This window comes from Aethalodelphis obliquidens, unplaced genomic scaffold, assembly GCF_003676395.1.
Source record: "Aethalodelphis obliquidens isolate GAN/ISIS:26980383/991018 unplaced genomic scaffold, ASM367639v1 scaffold8, whole genome shotgun sequence".
NCBI lineage: Eukaryota > Metazoa > Chordata > Mammalia > Artiodactyla > Delphinidae > Aethalodelphis > Aethalodelphis obliquidens.
In genome coordinates this window covers 56,304,486-56,325,075 of record NW_020837952.1, presented here as the reverse complement: position 1 = coordinate 56,325,075, position 20,590 = coordinate 56,304,486, and the positions used below count along the sequence as shown (strand labels likewise).

General features: G+C 52.3%; 1 protein-coding gene across 3 annotated transcripts in view; it reads right to left on the bottom strand.

Annotated features, from left to right (window-relative positions):
• The window catches only part of SACK1F (scaffolding CK1 anchoring protein F), a 34,307-nt gene extending 14,208 nt beyond the window's left edge, over positions 1-20,099 (bottom strand). Inside the window, exons 1-2 of one of the 3 annotated variants that reach the window (XR_003433020.1) lie at positions 19,235-20,098; positions 166-333 (exon numbers count right to left, since the gene is read on the bottom strand). Coding sequence is in view for 2 of the 3 variants with exons in the window: in XM_027107719.1 (XP_026963520.1) it covers positions 166-333; positions 19,235-19,729 (663 nt within the window). In the remaining variant the exon portion in view is untranslated. Of the gene's footprint in view, positions 1-165; positions 334-19,234 lie in introns of all 3 variants that reach the window. The other 2 variants (XM_027107719.1, XM_027107718.1) reach the window with 2 other exon arrangements.
• Between the last annotated feature and the right edge of the window lie 491 nt (positions 20,100-20,590).

The following is a 20,590-nucleotide window of genomic DNA, read 5'->3' as shown; positions in this document are numbered from 1 at the left end:
GAGGGTTAGCAGTTCACGAGGCAAGGCTTTAGACAGAAGGAAAGGGGTTGAGAGTGCTGTTCACCGGGGCCCCTGAACTGGGGAGCAGGCAGAGGGAGGGGCAGAGGCAGTCTCCATCCCACTTCCTCCCCCCCTCCCACCCCCAGTCCCAGTGATACAACTTACCCGAATACGGAAGTCAGCGAGCTCCAGGCCCTGACACATCTCCAGGAAATACTTCACGCCCGCCTCGTCCAGGATGATGTACACTGGCACGCGGCGCTTGGAGGCAGCATCCACAATGTCTTGGAAGATCTCACCATCAGTGAAGAGGTCCATGACCACAGCAATGACCTGGACAGGGAAGGGCACTAGTGAGGCACGTGGTGACTACACACATACAGAGTCACACTGCGGCCCACAGAGGACCAGCTGGGCTGGGGTAAGTGCTGGCCAAGAGTCAAAAATGCCATCTGCACCACTCCTGGGTTTTGCACATCCCCACCCACCTCTGAGCACATGTGAGCAGGAGATGGGCTCCCTGCTCTGGGAAATGAAGATGGTGCAGAGGGTGTAGGCCATGCTGCTTGTACTTCATCCTTGGCAAATTCCCACCACCCACCCTGGGGATTTTCCAGCAGCTCTTCAGAAGCCACGTCAGTGGAGATCTAGGAGGCTGAGGAAAGTTGGTTCTGGTGCCTTCGGGAAATAAGCAGGTTCAAGGAGCTGCAGTCACTGAGAGGCATGAAATGGACCATTTCCACAAGCTGCAGATCTGCTCAGATACCACTTTCTTTGCAGACCTGGGTGCTTTGATCTCCCTGCAGCTGTGCAAAGCCCTGTGCTTCCCTGAGCACATATTCGGGCAGAGCTCCAGTTAGCTCGGGCTCCCTTGGCCTCCAGGTGTCCAGACCATCCCACTTCATCCTCAAATCAAGGTCCCTGCCAGGACCCTTGATTTCCAAAAGCCAGCCTTGATTATCCATCCTGGAAGGCGAGGCCTTCCGCAGCCTGAGGCGGATGTGCCTTTCTGACCTCAGCCTCCTCCACTTTCCTACACAAACCTTCTGCTCCAGAGGCAGGGTGTTCTTGTTGGCCCCAAGCACTGTGCCCATGATGCAGAGGAAAGTATGTGCTTTGGGGTCAGAGAGATCCGATTATAACCACTTTCTATTTATGTAACCTTAGGCAAATCCCTTAACTTTGATGAGCCTCTGTTTCCTCATCTGCAAAGTGGGAATACTCTGTACTTGATACATTTGGCATCAGGATTAAAAATAACATCTGTAAGCATCAACAATGCCTGATATGTAGGTAAGTCTTCAATAAATGGTAACCATTGTAAGGTCGAAGGAGTCTGCTTGTCGTTGTAACTGAAAGCCCGAACGCTGAAGCCAGGCAGACCAGGCCTGGTTCACTAACTCCACTGCTGACTCATCAGTGCCCCAGCTTCCTTGGCAGCAAAATCGAGCTCATAGTAGCACCTGTCTCAAAGGGTTGTTGAGAAGGCTTAGAGAAGCAAACTGTGAAAGCGTTTAGCACGGTGCAGGCACATGTTAAGCTCAATAAGTGTATCCTCCATCACCATCATCATCATCACAATCACCATCACCTTCACGTGTGCTCTGCCATTATCTCTGCCTCTAAAGACCACCCCCCAACACCATTTACACAATATCACATAAGGCCCTTCTTACCTCTTACATCTAATACCCAATCATTCATACAAGTAACATTTACAAAGCCCCACAGGCAGAGGGAGGATCTAAGGACAAACAAACTACAGTCCCTAACTTCAAGGGGTTAATCCAGTTGGAATCATAAGACATTCGCACAAAATAATAAGACATAAGGTAAAATGAGACAAATGCCTTAAGAGATGCACAAATGATGTGTGATGTGAGTTCTAAGGAGGGGTGGTAGGAAGAGAAGGAGGGACTTAGGGAGGGGGAGGGTTGAAAGATTACTTTCAGCCAGGGGAGAACAGGAAAGGTTTCACCGAGGAAGCTGAAACCTGAAGAATGGGCAGTCTTGGGTGCCATAAGAAACGAGCAGGGAATAAAACCAAGCAGGGAAGTGGGCAAGGCTGCCATGCATGGGTATGCAGGTGTGCACTGCACACAGGCACTGGGCTGATGGGGGTGAGTGGGAGCTGTGCCTGCCTGAGGAAGAGATGCCTTTTCCTAATCTGCGCACAGGCACCACATGGGCTACCAGGGGCCCAGGAGGTGAACATTTCAGGCAAAGAAAACAGCACAAGCAAAGGCACTGAGGACAGGCATGACTGACAGAAACAGAGGAGATGCAAATAAAATACTGAATGAAGAAAGAGAAATAACTACAGATATATTTACTTTTTAAGAAATTCTTACTATTTAAGAAATGGTAAAAAGACTAGGAATATTTACACGTTGATGACTTTGAAAATGAAATTGACATGGATAAGTCATTAAAAGTGAATTATACATATCAACTATAGTTCAGTTTTTTAAAAAGTAAATTAAATACAATACGGCATAATCAAATAAGGTTATCCTAAAAATGAAAGGATTATTCAACATCAGAAACATATCAATTTATAACATTTATAGTGCCAAAGAGGGAAAATCATATATTATCTTAATAAGTTTTTATAAAGTATTTGATAACACTATTTGTGATTAAAACTCTCAAAAAACTAGGAATAGATGGGACCTTCCTTAATGTCATAAAGCCTAACTACTAAAAACCCTCATGAAACATACATACTTAAAGTTGCATTCCCTTTAAGTCTTAAGCAAGTCAAGAATATTCACTTATCACCACTGCTGTTCAACAAGGTATTGGCGGGCCTGACCAATGCAACATGACAAGAAAAAGAAATGAGACAGAAGGATTAGAAGAGACAAAACTACCAGTATTTAAGGATGATATTTAAAGAAAAAAAAAAACCCAGCAGAATGCAGAGAAAAACTATTAGAAGTAATAGGAGAATTTGGCAAGATTGCCAGATACAAGAAAAACTTACAAAAACCAATAGCATTTTTCTACTACAGCAATAACCAATTAAAAAAAAAAGAAAAGAAGGTCCATTCAAAATTGCAACTTAAGCACATAGTATTTAGGAATTAATACCTTTATGGAGAAATTTAGAAAACTCTATTAAAGGACAGTTACAAACATTTGAATAAATGAAAAGATAAATTGTGTTCATGGATAACATGATTTAATGTTTTAAAAATCCAGTTCTCTTCATATTAATAAAATCCCATGCAATTCCAATGAATGGTCAGTAAAATTTTTTGAGGAGTTCAAATATTTCTAAGATGTGAGGAAGAATGAAGATTCAAATAGCTAAGTCAATTTTGAAAAAGAAAAGCTAAAAGGGGACACTTGTCCTACTAGACAGTAAGACATACTGCAGAGCCAAATTAATAAGAATTGCGATACTGAGATAGGAAGGAACTGACAAATAGACCATGGGACAGAATAGAGAGACCAGAAGTATATAGGTACCTACACACATATATAAAACTTTAACTTAAAGTCTTAACTTTAAGGCAGAATCACAACTCAATGGAGAAAGGATGCTGTTTAGTAGATGCTATTGGGACAACTGGCATACTAAATGCAGAAAAATAAAATGGATCCCTACCTCACACCATATATAGGTGAATTTCAGGTAGGCTGTATACCTAAATGCAGAAGATACAACTAATAAAGGAATTCATGAAATATAGGAAAATATCTTCATGGCATAGGTAAGATGGGATTTCTTAAGATTCCAAAAGCATGAATCATAAGACAAAATTTTAAAAGAGGCATTTGGCAAATTAGGGATTTTCTGTTCAAAGAAAGATGTCAACAGACAAAGATAACCGACAGGGGGAAGATATCTGCAATGTCTACAACCAAAAGGAACTAATAATACACAAGAGATGCCTGCACATCAGCAAGAAAAAGACAGAAAACTAATTAGAATAATGGGCAAAGGATATGAATAGGCAATTCCTAGAGGAGATACCTGAATGGCTAATAAGTATGTAAAGAGAAGCAGACCTCATTAGTAAGCAGAAAGATTCAAATTAAAGCAAAGAGACAGTAATAATAACGGCACATGAAGTGTAACCTTTAAAAATTATATAAAAATTTTAAATAAATTTAAAAAAAGCAAAGAGATAAGAGAGATACCACTTTACAACTATAACATGAACTAAAAACTAGAAAGTTGGATAGTCCTAAATGTTGGCGTGTGAGGAAAGGGGAACCCTCATTCACTGAGGGTGGGAGGGAACACTGGTACAGCTATTTCCTAGGGCAAGGGGCAGAGCTTCGTGGATTTAAGGTTGTGCATGCCTGGAAGCCAGCAACGCTACTCTCGGCTACACACCCAGGGATCCTCTTGGATCTTTGCACAGGTCTATAAGGGGGCAGGAACAAAGACATTCACTGTAGCTTTCTTCGGGATAGCAAGGAGTTGGCAGCAACCTGGATGTCCATCTCTAGAAGAATGGATGTGGAGAATGTGAGGGATGCTCCGGACAGAGTGCTCTGCAGCAGACAGAAGCAATGAACGAGTTCCATGTGCAGAACCTGGGTAGTTCTTTTTAAGATGAATGTTAGAGATAGAGATCTATAGCCTAATACCATTTATGTAAATAAAAACACACTACATAAAATAACCCTGCATGTTTTTCAAGGATACGGACATGTCCAAGGACATACACTGAATATAGGAGGGTGGCTGCCTATGGAAGGAGAAAGGGACGGGAGGGAAGGAGAGAGTAAAATAAGAGGGGCCTTCCCTGGATTGACAATGGCAGTGGACCATGAACTGAGGCTCACAATCAGCTCTGCACTTGAGGTCCAAGACAAACAGACAAACAAACAAAAAACAATTGGCCTGGAACAGTTCAGGGTAGGTGTAGCGTAAGGACAACGGGGTGGGGCTGGATCACGGAGGGTTTTAACAATCCACTTTAGGCTTCATTCCAGCAGAACACAGCTCGCACCATCTCAGAGGCCTCCTGATAGCTCCCAACTGCTGCCTGAGGCCAGAGTCTACTGTTTGCTCATTTCCAGACTCTCCACAGTGTCCAGCTCAAAGCTGACTCTCAGTATGTTGCTGGGGAGGGCTTCACTGGCTCAGGAAAGCGCTTCTGGATTCACTCTTGCTTTTGTTTTGTAATTGAAAGCGCAGGGAGCCTGCTCGCCCTCACCCCCACCCGACAGAGGATATGCTGTGAGAGCAGCACAGACTAGAGAGAGAGATGTCCTCAGGGGCCCTGCTTCCGGGAGGCTTGGTCTGCGGTGCCCTGGTCAGAGCCAGCCATCTGTGTCACTACCAATTAAGCAGTGAAATATCTGTAGTAGGAAAAAACCAATTGCTCGCTGACTCCTGCAATCTCGTTGTGGAGGAGTGGTGATAATTACCCTCCGCTTTGGTCTCTGAGGCCCTGCTTGACATTAGGATCCCCGGCATCAGGCCCAGGAAAACCAGCTCCCCACTCCCTCCGCTCTGGTGTTTAATGTGCCCCGTGATCCTACGGGCCAAATCTAACTTCAAGGCTGCCAGTAGAAATGGAAAATCAGGTTTTATAAGAGAGACATCAAAGGCACAGAACCCGGGGAGCCGGATTTCGTCAGGAGGGAAAAGTCATCCCCTGGCCTCCCGGCAGGCTCCTTTACCTGGTTACCCACTGACGTGCGGCACCTGGGGAGAGAGGTTAATTTGAGGTGGCAGGAGTTTTTAGACGCTGTCGCAGGCTCTGGCAAAGCAGTTCTGATGTTGTAACACTTCTCATCAGGTGTTTGGCTAGCTTACCATCTCCTCCTTTGATGTTCGGCCTCAGCGGTGGGGTGGGGCAACAGGGTGTGTTAGGGAACCTCTGAATTCCCCTCCATCTGTCACTTACCTTTAATTAAGCTGCCATCTTTTCAGATTCTCTTCCTGGACTCCTTAACTACCATTAGATTAACGAAATTAATAAAAAGGACTCCACCTTCCCCGTGCACTCCGCAGCAACTCTACTCAAGACAGCCGGGGAGGGGCTTTCCTGGTGGCACAGTGGTTAAGAATCCACCTGCCAATGCAAGGGACACGGGTTCGTGCCCTGGCCCGGGAAGATCCCACATGCAGCGGAGCAACTAAGCGCGTGCACCACAACTACTGAGCCTGAGCTCTACAGCCCGCGAGCCACAACTACTGAGTCCGCGTGCCGCAACTACTGAAGCCCGCGCGGCTAGAGCCCGTGCTCCGCTACAAGAGAAGCCAGGACATGAGAAGCCCACGCACTGCTACGAAGAGTAGCCCCCGCTCGCCGCAACTAGAGAAAGCCTGTGTGCAGCAACGAAGACCCAACACAGCCAAAAATAACTAAATAAGTAAATAAATTTATTTTAAAAAAAAAAAAGACAGCTGGGGACTGACACCCCTGGTGTGCTTGGATGACCCAGTCTGGATGGCCACTGCACTGCCAGTCTCCTCGCCACAGAGCCATGCTCACCAGCCTGCCCTGGAGGCCCTTCCAAAGCCAACGTCCTCTAGGTCATCCGGGCCAGAAGCCTGAGTCTGCTGGCCTCCTCCTCCTCCCCACGACCAAATCCAATCGGCCACCGACGCCAGCAGGTCCTCCTCTGTGCACCTTCTCTGGGTCAGCTCCGTTCTGTTCCTACTGCACTGCTGCCCTTGCTCGGGCCCCCCTCATTTCTCACTGAACTTCTGGAATAGTTTCCTAACTAGTCTCTCCTCCATCTCTGTGCTCCAATTCCTTCTCCGTAGCAGTGACCCTGCCAAAACAACAGACTGATGAAGTGGTGGGTCCCACAGCCAAACTCCTTAACTTGGCATTGAAGGGCCTTATGATGGCCCCTTTCCTCCTCTCCAGCTTCATCTCGGACCATCTCACGTCTGCCCCTTGTTTTCAGCCGTGCAGGATGACCTGCAGTTACCCTAACTCAGGGTTTCTCCACTGTGGGACTTCCAGGGGTCCAGGGACAGTATTCCTTGCTGTGGGGGGCTGTCATGTGCATCGCAGGGTGCTTAGCAGCATGCCAGTAGCGCCACCCCCACTGGTGACAATGAAAAATGTTTGTAGACATCGATAAATATCTCCTGGGGGCAAAACTGCATCAACTCCCCACCCCCTTTTGAGAACAACTGCACACACCAGGCGGTTTCCAGTTCTTCTGTTCCTACCCCTCCTGTACTCCTGTGAAACATCTACGCATCTTTCAAGACACAGGTAAGAATTTCCTGAACTTCTCCCCACCCAATATTGTTCACCACTCCCTGCTTCCTGCCCACGTTGTGTTCCGGGTACATAACAGAGCTCCTTGACATTTTATTGTAACATCTGCTGAATGGCTCTGTCCCTTACTGGGCTGTGGGCTCCCGGATGGCAGGGACCATCTGACTTCTCTCAGAATCTCCACCCTCAGGGGACATCTCAACACGAAGTCAGTTCTCCATGTTTGTGGAATGAATGTCTACACGGAGGGTGTTTCACGTCTACTGTTTTATTTGAGGGCTGTGGACCTAGCTTCTTTTATTTCATTAATGACTAGACATTTTGGTGGAGGGACAAAAAAAAAAAAAAGAATGCTGCGCAAGATTCCAGGTTAGACCATCCTGCTGGAAGGCAGGGTTGAAGCTCTTCCTCAAGGGCACAGAGAAGGGAAAGGAAGTGGGCGCCTTTTGGGACTGCGGCCTGAGCGCCAGTCCCCGGTCTGGTCTTCCTCTGTTCCACCCACCCAAGGTCTTGAAGGGGCAGCCAGCCCATTACTGAGGATAGTACTTTACGAAGGGGTCAAAGTCCACGCCAAGAACATCAGACCAGGAAGCAGAGCTGCCACCAGCACATACAGCCAGCGCCTCTGTGCAGATTATGAAAGGGTACCCGTCCTCCCTGTGATGGAATGCAAGCCAGCAAGTGGAGCACGGGCTGCAAGTCAGCCCTACAAAGCCCCTGGGCCAGGCTCCAGTGCAGGCACAGGCTGCATCTCTGCACTCGGCGCCTACCCTGAAGGACATTCCAGATGGGCAGAACCTCAGAGCTGGGAGGAAATGTATCAGCTAGAGCCCAGCCCCAAGGTTAAGTTACCCGGCTGGGTCTTGGCAGAGGTGGGATTAAATAAAGCCCAGGCTTCTGACCCCAGTCCAGAGCTGTCACCCCCAGATGATGTGGTCGTGGGAGGCTCTGGGGACATCTACTCTGGCTAGGACCTGAGGTCACTTCTGGTCACACAAAACCAGGATACATCCATAGAGCCGGACGATACCACCCTCTCGGTCACTGGTTTCCCCAGCTCTGCTGACGTGGAGCTTAGGCACTGGGGTGGGCGTGGCTGCTGCTGACAAAGACCCCCCCCCCCCACAACGTCTCGCTCAGCGCCACTGTGGGGAAAAGGCAAGAGGCCCCAGGCCAGGCACGCTCCTTGCAGGTATGTGCTGGAGATGGTCACTTTTTCCCGGGGAGGGAGGAAGGGAGGGAGGGGAACCCACATGGGCAGCTCCGGTCCCCACTTGCCCACTGATTACCCATGTAAGCCTGGGGCCTGACTTTTACCTCCCATGCCTGCCCTGCCTGCCTCCCAGGGCCGTTGGGGGTTTCAGATGAGATCATGCCCACGAAATCCCATGAAAAAGCTGTGCGGTTTTGAGGGGCTATCACCAAACCAGGTGAATGGGGCCAAATGCCCCCACCTCCAGCCCTAAGGTGCCTTGGGGTAGGAAGGGCAGCACCTGGGCAAACTGGTCAGCTGCTGCCTCCCAGAAGGTCCATCTGTCTGGCAGCCCAGGGGAGCCAGTTCTGGGCAGGCCAGCCAGCACCCGGCTCACACATCCCCAGCTGTGGACCGCCTTCTCTGATTTCCCCAGCGAGCGATCTAGGTCTCCAGGGCAGTGGCTGTCAAACTCGAGCCTGTAGAGGATCAGCCGGTGTGGGGCGGGGTGGGGCGGGGTGTGCCCGCTGAATGTGCAGATGCTAGGGCCCCACCCCCAGAGAGTCTGACTCAGCGGCCCCTGGAAACGCGTTTTAACAACACCCTCCCCCTCAGGAGATCTGAATGCAGGTGGTGGAAGGATCACACTTTGAGTGACGGCCAGTGTTGGGAAGAGAATGTACTCTCTGGAAGCAGAAAGTCTCACTGGTTGTGGGGCCTTGAGTGAGTAATTTCATCTAAGTCTCCATTTCCTCATTTTCAAATGGGGAGGTGGTCCCTTCAGGGTTGTTCTGAGTTTTAAATGAGATAATGCAGCGGCACAAGGAACACAGTGCCTGGCCTGCTGTGAGCTGTGGGTCCACGTCGGCACCCCCTTCTCTCCTCTGATGGAACCCAGAACAAAGGGGCCTCACTTCGGAGGCAGCTCCCAGGGAGACAGCAGCACAGAGCTGCCCACCAGCCCCAGATGTCAAGGTAGAGATGTTTTCCTTTGCCTGGTACCATGTCCAGCAGGTCCAGAACATGGTGATTAACGCCAAGGCAACACTACACTTCCAGGAAGGTCAAAACTTGAACCGAGGGGAAGGGCAGCTCAATCAAGGGAAGAGTAAGTAAGTCTGTACAGTGCACTGTCCCTCGAGCGACGCTGGGCATCAGTGCCTGCACGCCGAGCACAGAACGCACCACTAGGAAAACTGCGGCCCTGGGAATTCTCTGGTGGTCCAGTGGTTAGGACTCTGAGCTTTCACTGCCGAGGGCCTGGGTTCAACCCCTGGCTGGGGCCATGAGGCGCGGCCAAAAGAAAAAAGAAAGAAAGAAAGGAAAGAAAACTGCAGCCTGGGTGGAGAGCACCTCCAGGTGGGCTCGGGACCCAGTTGGCACGGCTGCCACTGAGCATGGAGAGGTGCTGCTGGAGGATGGAGACAACTCGCCCGGCACACGTCAAAGGCTTTCTTTTGTCATCAAGGCTGCAACAGGCCCCATCCAATTTCTCCCCCGGTGGGATGTGAACAACTGGACAAGAAAGCGTTACCTTAAGCTTCCTGTCTGTGCTTCCTGGGGTGAGAGAGGAGAGGAAAGCCCAGGAGAGGAGGCCTGCATGACTGCCCGGGGAACACCCACGGACGCTGCCTGGCCCTGCCCCACCTGCCTTGCAGCCTCCTACCTCTGGGACACCAGAGTCATTTAGCTGAATCCCCAAAGTCCAGGAGCATCCTGCAGTGGGTGAAGCACAGACTTTGGAGTCGGGGGTTCCACAGGGGTGGTGAGACCACGGGTGTTACTTGACCCCTGGGAACTCTGCCTGTAAAGTGAGGCTGACTCATGGTTCTTGTGAGGATGCGGAGACGCAGTGACGCCTGGAGAGCATCTGGCGCTGTGCTTCCTCTCCACAGTGCCTGGCACACGGTGGGAGGGTGGGGGTGGGGCTCAGCGTCAGCATGATGGGAGACTAGGGGTCGGTCCCCTGCTCTTGGCAGGTGGAACCAATAGCCCAACCCTAAGCGCGCCGTTTCCCTGCCCAAACCCTCGGCCTGAGTTCAGCCTGGCCAAAGACCCTCCGTGTGCTTCCAACCCACTCCCTCCCTTGACGATAAACTCCTCTGCGTTCTCCAAACACACCCAGCAACTCCCACCCTGGTGGCTTAACTCACACTGTCACCACCTTCTCCCTGTGGTGATGGGAACATCCCTTCCCTGTTGAGGTCCTTGCTTCACCCTCTCTCAGGCTGTCCCAGGTTCATTCTCGTCCTGGGTCCCCAGCCCCCAGGGCAGTGTGTACCCTTCCCAGAAGGCACACCTGCTCAGGCCTGTGTCTCTCTGAGCACATGGTGGAGGGGGGGGCGCGCAGAGACCTGTCATGCCACCCTGCACAGGGCCTGACACGCAGTGAATGTCTAAAGAGTACCTCCGCAGTAGGGGGCTTCTCTCGGGGGGCTGAGGAAGCAGTCTGGACCAGAGCCCTGGCCCACAGAGAGGACAGAAGCCAAGACCATTGGGGTCTTGTTCTCTGCCTCGAGGCCGGGCTGCCCCCAGCCCACCGGCCGGGCACCTGCGCTTTGTCAGCTGAGGCTTCCCAGCTGTCTGAGGCCATGTTACACTGTTTCAGGCTCACTAATTAGACATCATTAACCACCAGGCTCCCTCCTGCACTGGCAGCCACTGGAGCCCAGCTCTGCCAGCCAGGCCACCTCCCCTCCCAGGCCCCGTGGCCTCTGTGCCAGCTCTGTTCCCGCCTCTGCTGTGCACCACCGGGGCTCACTCCCTGTCCACCCCTCATCCTTACGAGGCACTCTTGACACCTATTCCCCAAACTAGGTGGATGAAGGGGTGATACAAAGGACACTCGGGCCGGCTCTCCAGAGAACAGACTGTACCCATGTGAGCAAGGTCAACTAATTCAGCCGTGAAGAACCATATGTGATCTGCCAGGCAGTAAGAAGAGCAATTCTTTTTAAGATCCTAGGCCAGCTTTTCCCTGCCCCACGGCATGCTTCTGGGATGACTTCCCCTGCACTAAGTTGGTGTTAATTAGTGAAAATTATCTAATGCAAGCTCATTTTAACATTAGCTTAAAGCTAAACATAATTAAGAAGATAAATCAGCTGCTAAGAAAAAAAAACCCAACGAGGAAACACACATGATTCTTAGGATAAGCTGCTGCTTTGGGCTACTGGCCTGGAGCTCCGAGCACCACACACTACGTGGGCAGAGTACGGCAGGGCTCGAGAAGTACCTTCGAGGTATTTCTTGATGGATCAATCAGCGCAAGACAACTGGAGTTGGCAGCTTGCCCGGGAGGTTCTGAGAAGCGGCAAGGATAACTTACTGGCCACAGCCAGGTGATGCTGCCTGGGAGGGCTTCTCCAGAGAGGCAAGTGGAGGGTGCAGGGAGCGGGGCGCTGGGAATAGCGTGAATCTGTGCACTCCGAGGCCTCCGGCCTTGCACACCCCGGCCCTCTGCCCGCCCTCCCTTCCATACCGGCTGCTTCAGCCGTCAATTCCCAGGAGGCCTCTGCGCCCCTGGAGCTCAGTGGGATTCAGACTCAATCTCAAGTTCCCATCCAGCTCCACTATTTACCAGCCCTGTGACCTTAGCATCTGTAAAATGGAAAGTTGCTGGATTGTTGTAAAAGTTAAAGGAAATAACATATTTTAAAAGGGCGAGCACGGTCTGGTATTTAAGTACTCAACAGTTAATAGCTATTGACCCGCTCCCTCCAACCTGTTCTGCAGTTTATTTTCTTTTTCAGCGTCCACATTTTATTCACCTGTATATTTCTGGAATGTGGCACGTGTGAAACATGGTGAGTAAATGAGCAGAAGTGGGGAATCTCCAAGCAGTCTGCGAACCCTTCCGGGAGGGGGAGTTAAGAACACTCACAGTTGGTCCTCAAGGACCCACAAAAAGGAAAGAAGCCCTGGTCCCTGTCCCTGACCCTGCCTCCTGCCGACTCACTGCTAGAGAACACAACAGAAAGAGCATTTATCTGGAGCCTCCCACGTGCCCCACCAGTGCTGTGAGAGGCCCAACAGGGTGACCACCGTACAAGCTGGGCTGGGATGAGCCAACAGATTACTAGAAACTCAGGCCAGAGAGACCACTAATTAGAAAAGCCATAGGCTCTTTTCCTGGGCTAAGATTCTGGGATCATTAGCAAGTCTACAGACTCCACAAATTCAGAGAAGGAAAAGAAAAGGGGGGGGGGGGGGGGGGGGGGGGGGAGGCAGCGGCCCCAGCTAAGGCCGACCAGTCATGCATGGCCCCTGGGGTAGGAGGTGTGGTGGGAGGGAGGGGGAGGGGCAGGGATCACTAGAGTGACTCAGCCTGGGAGGGGGTGTGGTCAGGACAGTGTCAGGAGCAGAGGCAGGCGGTCAGCCAGGACCCAGCCCTGCTCGTTGGTCCTCTGCCCTGCTCCTCTCTCCCAGAAGATTGGAGGCCTGCCCCAGAACAGGCTCTGCCCTGTACATTGTGAGGAAAAGGAGGCGGACCTGACCACCAGCCAAGGTGAAGCAGTGAGGCAGCATCCTGGGGGCGCACCTGGACAGATGGGGCGGCGTGGGCGTGGGGTTGCCGGCAGGTCTCCCATTAAGGTCTCAGTTTGTCAGTGAGGGCCCACGTCCCAGAGGGCCAGAAAGTGGCCAGCAAGAGGACGCTGGTCGGGGGACTAAGATCCCACAAGCCATGTGGCATGGCCAAACCAAATACGTCCCTGGAAGCTACCTATATCCAGCTTCCTGGTGACACCAGTGCCACCAGGCAGAAAGAATCCTCTCCTCTCCCTCTCCCACCAAAGTAGTCCTGTACTTGTTTGTTTCCAGAACTAGTTGGTGAGCTTCCCAGAACCTGGCTGGCAACAAATATACTTTGCTTCTGGAATTTCAGATGGAAGCGGTGGCCACAGGGGCAATCCCCAAAAGTAACTGCATGTGTAGCAGAAGGACACAAGCCTTGAATTCAGACCTGGGTGGAGTCCCAGCTTGCCTCTTATGAGATCTACGGCCTTGTGCTTTCCCTGAGCCTCTGGGAAAACCTCATTTCCCTTGTAAGGTGCTAAGGATTGAGTTAATTAAAGGAAATAACATGCAGAGCACCTATCTTTCAACAATGTTAGCCCCTCGTAATATAAATCCCTTTTATCTGCATCTATTAGTCATCTTTTTCAAAATGCTGTCTCATATAGTCTTGCACTGGACTCTCAGAGCAATCTTGTGAAAGTAAGCAAGAAGACAAGAATGATCCCCATTTTACAGATGCAGAGATGGAGGCCTAGCAAGGTCAAATGATTTGCCCAAGGTCACCTGGTAGAGGAGGAAAGACAGAGCAAGAATGAAGACACCCAGGCTCCCGGCTGCCAACTGTGTACTCCTTCCCCTGCAGTGACCTGGCCTCCTGAGACCACTGCAGCAAACCTGGCTAAGCTACCGTGAGACCAAGAAGTCATGAAGAATGCACCCCTTTACTGAGGCCCCATCTTCTACTTTTGAACTCCCCGGGAAACACCCATCCTCAGAGGTTCAGGGACCTAAATTGTCAGATTTCAGAGGAACCAAGCCTCAGCCTCCCTCTTCTCCAAAGACAGAAACACAGCCTGTCCCCCACCTCCACCCACCCCACCCCCACGTCCCCACGCCCCAGCGCCTACTTGTGCAAGCTATTGTCCTGAGGAGTCCTTCCAGACTGCCCTTCTGAATGACTCTGCAGGGGACGCCCTCAGGGACCCCTGATTCAGGGACCGGGGAGCCTCCGTGCCTTCGTGCCTTCCTGTCTCATCTCGGCCCGTGGCAGATCCTAGAGAAGACCTTTGGCTGAGTCCTCAGTTACCACAGCCCTGCAGACGAGAGCCACCCTGGCAGATGAGAGCCGCCCTGACAGACGGCCACATCAGATCAAGGCAGTTGAGAAGTGCGGGGTGGGGGGCGGGTGGGCAGCTGGAGCTGCTCCTCTCACCCAGAGGAGAAAACAGGAAGCGCACCTGCACAGGGCCTCCAACCTGCAGAGGAGAAGCAACCCCTGACCGTCCTAACTCTGATCTCCTGGCAGGCAGCCCCGCATCGAGTCCTGGGAGGAAGCTCAGCCACACTTCCCTCCTGGCTCTGCGAGGGGAGAGCGACGGCAGCACCTTTCCAGGACAACTGATGTTTGTACGATACTTTCTTGGTATCCTCTGCTTTCATACAGTTTCTTCCTGATTTTTCAAAACCATCCAGAAATCTAGGTAATGCCCTCCAATTTTGCAGGTCAGGAGTCCCAGGGACGGAAGTGATTTACCCCAAAGGAACACAGTTTGTAAGTAGCCAGGTCAGGACAGAAATCAAGACCTTTCAACTTCAGAGCCTATTCTCTGTCCTTGACGTGATGCTGGGTCTCCATTGCCCAGAAACCCCAGCTCCCAGGATCAGTGACTGAGCGTAAAAGACAGAGACTCAGAATCCAATAGCCACAGAGCCAAGGGCTTGGCAGGGATGCTGGGACAGGCCGAGGCAAGATCCTGGAAGGACTGTGAAGTGCTCAGTCCCTGGAACTGCAGCTGCATCATTATCCGCCAGCCTCAAGGGGACAAGGACTCTGGAACCGCCCCACGCCTTGGAAATAACCGCCCATGAGGAATGGTCACTCAGGGAGGGAAGAAGAGTTAGGCGAGGGAGACAGTGTGTTGGACCCACAGGTCACGGGCTGCCCTGAGAGGCCTTTTCTTGCTCTGCACAGCGAATCAGGCTTTTCAAAGGCAGCTCAGGAGCTCTAGATAAAGCCTCTGATGTGGAACGGTAGGAGAACGGGGAAAGGTATTAGGCGAGAAGCAGGACCAGCTCTCCAACAAGGCTGCGAGGTGGCTGACGAATGTACCGGCAGACTCAAGATTTCACAAACCAGCCATATTTAAGTACATATATATATGTCAACTGTTTCTTTTGTTTCTTCTCTCTTTCTTTTTTCTTTTTGAATCTGCTTCATGTCAATATCCCAGTGCCCAGCATGGTGCCTGGTGCAGGCACCTGGTCCAGAGAAGGTGCTGCGTGCTATCTGCTGGATGTATATGAATGAGGGAAGAGCCAATTGAGGCTAACAGGGCGAGACAGTGGCAAAGGCTGCCACCCGAAAGCTGAGCCTCCTGGTGACGTGAACTGGAGCCTCTGAGACTTTGCCACATCCCCTGGGCATGTGTACCCGGCTGTTCACCCCCATCACCTGCCCAGACCTCTAACCAAGGCTGCTAACCTGGCCAACCACGTCTCCTGCCTGGAGCCTTTCCCCAAAGCCCTCTGCACCCCCCTCCTCCCAATTTAGAGCGTTCTTCTCTCTGCTGCCAGGTGGCTTGGAACAATGGGGATTAAAGGGGTCCCTCGGTAATGTGCAGTTCAACTGGGGACTCTCCAGACACTTGCTTCCCTAGACGGATGGAGAGGGGCGGGTGGCCAATAGGAGGCAGTTTCCAATCAATTAAACAGACATCATTGGTTGCCCGTGCCGCTGGGGCCCTACAAAGATGATGGACAGGTGTAGGAGGGAGTCTTAGCTCTTCCAAAGCTGCTAGTCCCCGAGGATAAAGTGGGCTCTCCTAAATCGAACTGTGTGCCAGGCACACACGTGGCACAAACAAGGAGCCACGTCTGAGAGCAAAAAGTCACTTTTGGATTGAAAATTTGATAAACAGCCAAAGAAGGGCTAGCCTCTGAGCCAGACCCTGAAGGCAAGGGACACACCATTGACAGGCAGAGATGGGGCAGGGCTGGGCCTGCTACCCATGCCCCTCTGTCCCCCACCAACCAGGTGGGCCTGTTCCTCTCACTGCCACGGGAATAAAGAGCAGCAGCTCCCAGGTAATCAAAGCTTCCCAGCCCAGCAGCCACCCTCTCCTGGGTTGTGTTTATATCTACACGGAGTCATTGGTAGTTCTGACCAGGGACCTGGGGAAGCTGTGTCCTCTCCTTGTCCTCGGTCTGAAGACAAATCATTAGACCCTTCTGGACCTCAGGGGCCTCCCCTCTGCCTGACACGGTTTTTGAGGCCCAAAGGAAATGCTGGGGGAGGCACTGTGGTAAGCAGTGAGGAGCTGGGTAGTTGGTATCCTCGAGTGTGGGGCTCAGGAATGCAGGGGCCAAGGGTCAGTCTTCAAGGTGGGTGGCCAGTAGGTTTTCCTCTGCTCCTGGAGCACAGGCAACACTCTCTAAACCTACTCAGTAGACTCAAACATGGATGCCGCTGGTCAGAAGGGAGCTGGGGCGCAAAGATGGGTGGATGCTTGGTGCAATTCCACCCTTCTTGCTGCATTCAGACACGCTTGTAGACAGGCCCTCAGCATCAAAGGTCCTTCCCTAACCCGGTTCAGGGGCTGGGTCAGTGCCCCTCCTGCCACGCCCTCTGTTAAGCACCCATCATTCGGTATTAAAATGATGGTTTATTAGACTATTAGGCCATTTAAGAGCAGAGGTGTGTTTTATATGTCTGTTTTCTACTGAAGTGCTTAGCACATAGTAAACCTCGAAATATTTGTCCAATGACCAAATGCACTATTCTTCCAAATCGCAGTTATTTGGTCCTCTCACTCTGCCCTTGTAAATGAGAACCAGCCGTTTCCTTGTCTACACAGGGTCTTGATTTAAGTCCAGTCCCCCCTGCCCCCGCCCTGCAGTTACAGTGGTCACAGCAGCCCAGGCGGCAGCAACCTCCCCTGGTCCCTCTCTGCCAGCGTGGGAGAGGCCACGGACTCCCTTCTGGGTCCCTGAAGGCACTTTTCCGCCAGTACTTTAAGCAAAGTACATCGAAAATCTCTCTCTCCTGAGTCTCTTAAGGAGAAACTGCCCATTCCAGTTTCCTTCTCTCTCTCCTTTCAACTCTGCAATTTACATTCCTTGGAAAGCCCTCCCAGCGTAGGCATATCCAGCCTCAAAAACTGCTTTCCTTCCAGCACATCCCCCAGCATTTGAATTAACTCTTGGAGGGCAAAGGCCACCTTATATCCTCCTATGGCTAGTGCCCGGCACACGGTACGCACTCAGGCAATAATTACTGGTTTCATTACGTATGCATTGGATCGGTTCACAGTTGTTAAAGTTTCTGTAGTTAAATACTTAAAGAGTTAAGAACACTCCACTACACAGGAGATTCCTGGCATCCCATATGGGACCAGAAGTTCTAGTGGGCAGGGCCCTGTCTCCCCCTTCTTGTAACAGGGGTTCACAACCTGCAGTCCAGGTTGTGACCAGGCTAGTTCCATTCCAGCTCCTTGGTTTAGTCAACCGACAGCACGGCAGTTAAGGAGAAGGACTTTGGTGTTTGAACCCTGGCTCAGCAAGTGGCTTAACTGTTCTGAATCCAAACATAAGGAAAATACCCATCTTACTCCGTAGTTGTGAAGAGCAAAAGAAAAAATGCAGGTAAATCATTAGCACAGTGGCTGGCACATATTAAGGATACATAAATCAAGGCTTGTGAGTATCACAGCGTGAGCCCTGACCCCTGACCCCAGCTGCACCCTGCTGCACAGCATTGTCACCCAGTCCTTTCTCCTCCTCTGTCCAAACTTGTCTTTCTCTTTTGCAGAATGCAATATACAAAGGACGCTCAGGTAGACAAGCTGGAATTCTTTAGAGAGGGAGGGTGGAAACATGGACAGGGAAAAGTTAACCCTTCCTTCTGGCAGCCAATCTAGCCAACTACCTGCATTGCGCCTTCCAGGAAGAGGAGGCCCACCACCGGTCTTTCTAGGCTCGTTCAGCCTCCAGGGATAAAAGGGCTCCAACCACAGTTACTGAGTTGAATCAGAATGGTGAACCCAAGCCACTCCTGCTGTATATTTTGAACTGGGCACCGAAGGCTGCTGATGTTTCTTAACAAATCTCAATGTAGGGGAACCAGACTTAGCAAATAAAAATACAGAATGTCCCCATTAACTTTGAATTTCACAGAAACAGTGAATGACTTTTTAGCATCAGTATGTCCCAATGCAATATTTGGGTCATACTGAATAATACTAAATTTTTTCTTGTTGTTTATCTGGAATTCAAACTTAACAGGACATCTTATATTTTATCTGGAAGTCCTACCCAGGTACCCCTACCCAAGGGCACAGAGTAAATCTTCCCCCTGCCCTACGAACCACTGGCCCCACCAGTATTAGAATACCAGCCACTCTGGAAACATCACCTCCTTTCAATCCCCAGGTAGAGTAGACGCCGTAAGTGGGAGCTTCTTCTTGACCTGCTAAGTCCAGGGATCTGCCTTGTCAAAGCACCCAGCACAGAGTCAGGTACGTAGTAGGTGATCAAAATACATCCCTTAATTCATCCTAGACTGCGTGAGCTCTAGCACTGGGCCCAGAGCCGGAGTGAATTTCAGGGGCCAGGGGCCAGGCCAGCCTTGACTCTGGGGGACCGTCTTAAGAGCAGCGTGGCTTGGGGTGGGAGGCCACACCACACTTCCTGGGGTTGCCTGAGGATCAAATCAGAAAATGGCCAGGGATATGTTTTGTAAATCCCTGAGCAGCACATAGGTTATTATCAAGACCTTTGAGTGGCCCATTTTACCAAAGGACTCCACAGCCCACACTCTTCCCTAGGGAGAGAAACCAGACAGGGAAGCAGAAGCACAGAGCAGAGGAAAGCCAGCGCCTCTGGACACTGTAATGGTGACAAGCAACTGTCCCAACACCTTGTAATTTGCCAAACACGTTCACATCCACGCTCTCCAGAGGACTGACCAGCCCCACGTCGGAAGGGAGGGCTCTGGCCCCATTTTCCAGAGGGTGGAAAGGGCGGCCAGGCCCAGGCCTTGCCTCGGAGGTGGCGCCTGGTCCAAGGGGCCAGGCGTGGGGGGCGGGGGGCCGTGGCCTACCTTCTGGGCCTGTTGGATCATCTGCCGGACCACTTGCTTCAGGTGGGGCGCCTTCTCCTCCTTAGGAGGGTGAGTGAAGAGGGTGACGCGGCTCACGCCGCGGTAGAAGGCTGCTTCGGTCCAGCCCAGCTCCAGCGGAGGCACCTCGGTGTCGGAGCAGTCGGGCCAGTAGGCCAGGGAATCGCCGGACTCGGCCGCGGCCTGCGTCGGGGTCTCGGCCTCGGCCTTGCTCTTGCCCCGGCCGGCGGCGGCGGCGGCGGCGGCGGCGACTTCGTAGGGGCTCCAGGTGGCGCCGAGGGCCTGACGCTCCTGGCTGGAGAGGAAGTCCCGCAGCTGCTCCTCCTTGACCCGCTCGCGGTAGGCCTGCTCGCCGCCGCCCAGCAGCGCCTCGAGGGCGGCCCGCCGCCGCTCGCAGTAGTAGAAGGCTGCCTGCGCCGCGGTCACCCTCTCGTTCACGTGCGCCTCGTCCAGGCAGCCGAGCTGGGACTCGGCCATGGCGCCCCGGCCCCGGCCCCGGCCCGGGTCCAACCGCCGCACCTGGAGCCGCCGAGGGGCGGGGCGCCCCACCTGGACGAGAGGGCGGCCAATCGGCGCGGGCGCGGCCGTCGGGCGGGGAGGGGCAGCTGCGCCTCCGCCTCTGCGGGGCGCGAGCGGCGCAGACGGCCTCGGGGGCTCGGCTGGGGACGCGACGACGCCTAGGCCTGCGTGGCCCAGCCTGGGGCGGGAGCCCCGGAGTGGGCCGGAGCTTGGAGCCGGGCGGTAGTTAGACCCACGTGCGGCCTCTGGCCCGCTTTCGTCTCCTAGCCCCGACCCTTCGGTGGGGGAAAGGTTGGGGACCTAACCCTTCCTGTTGCCGGGCGGCCAGACACGTCACAGCGCGTCCATTTTCCCCGCTGTTAGGGCCCCGAGCACGTGGTCTGGCCAGAGTGCTTCTGAGGTGGCCGATCTGACCACTCGTCGGTTGGGGGTCGGGGGGCCCTCTGCTAGGCCAGATTGTGACGGCCTAGCAGGGGCGGTTGGTGTGCAAAAGCGAAATGCTAATAAAACCCCCAGCTCCTGGCCCATGTCCACGTGTCCCAGTCTGAGATCAGAGGCCCCTCCAGGGGCTGTCAATCCAACACTTTCACCAGGACAAAAATTTCTTAAAAAAAAAAAAAAAAGTCACCCAGATACAGCAAGGATGTAAGCAGCAGCAGTGGAATTTTTCCCCCCATTTTAATTTGAAGTGGTTGGTGTGTGTGTGTGTGTGCAAGATAGGCTGCCAGAGGCCTGATTACTATATTAGTGATTTAAAATATATGTTTGAGCTCAAGGGAGGAAGACACACACACACACACACACACACACACACACACA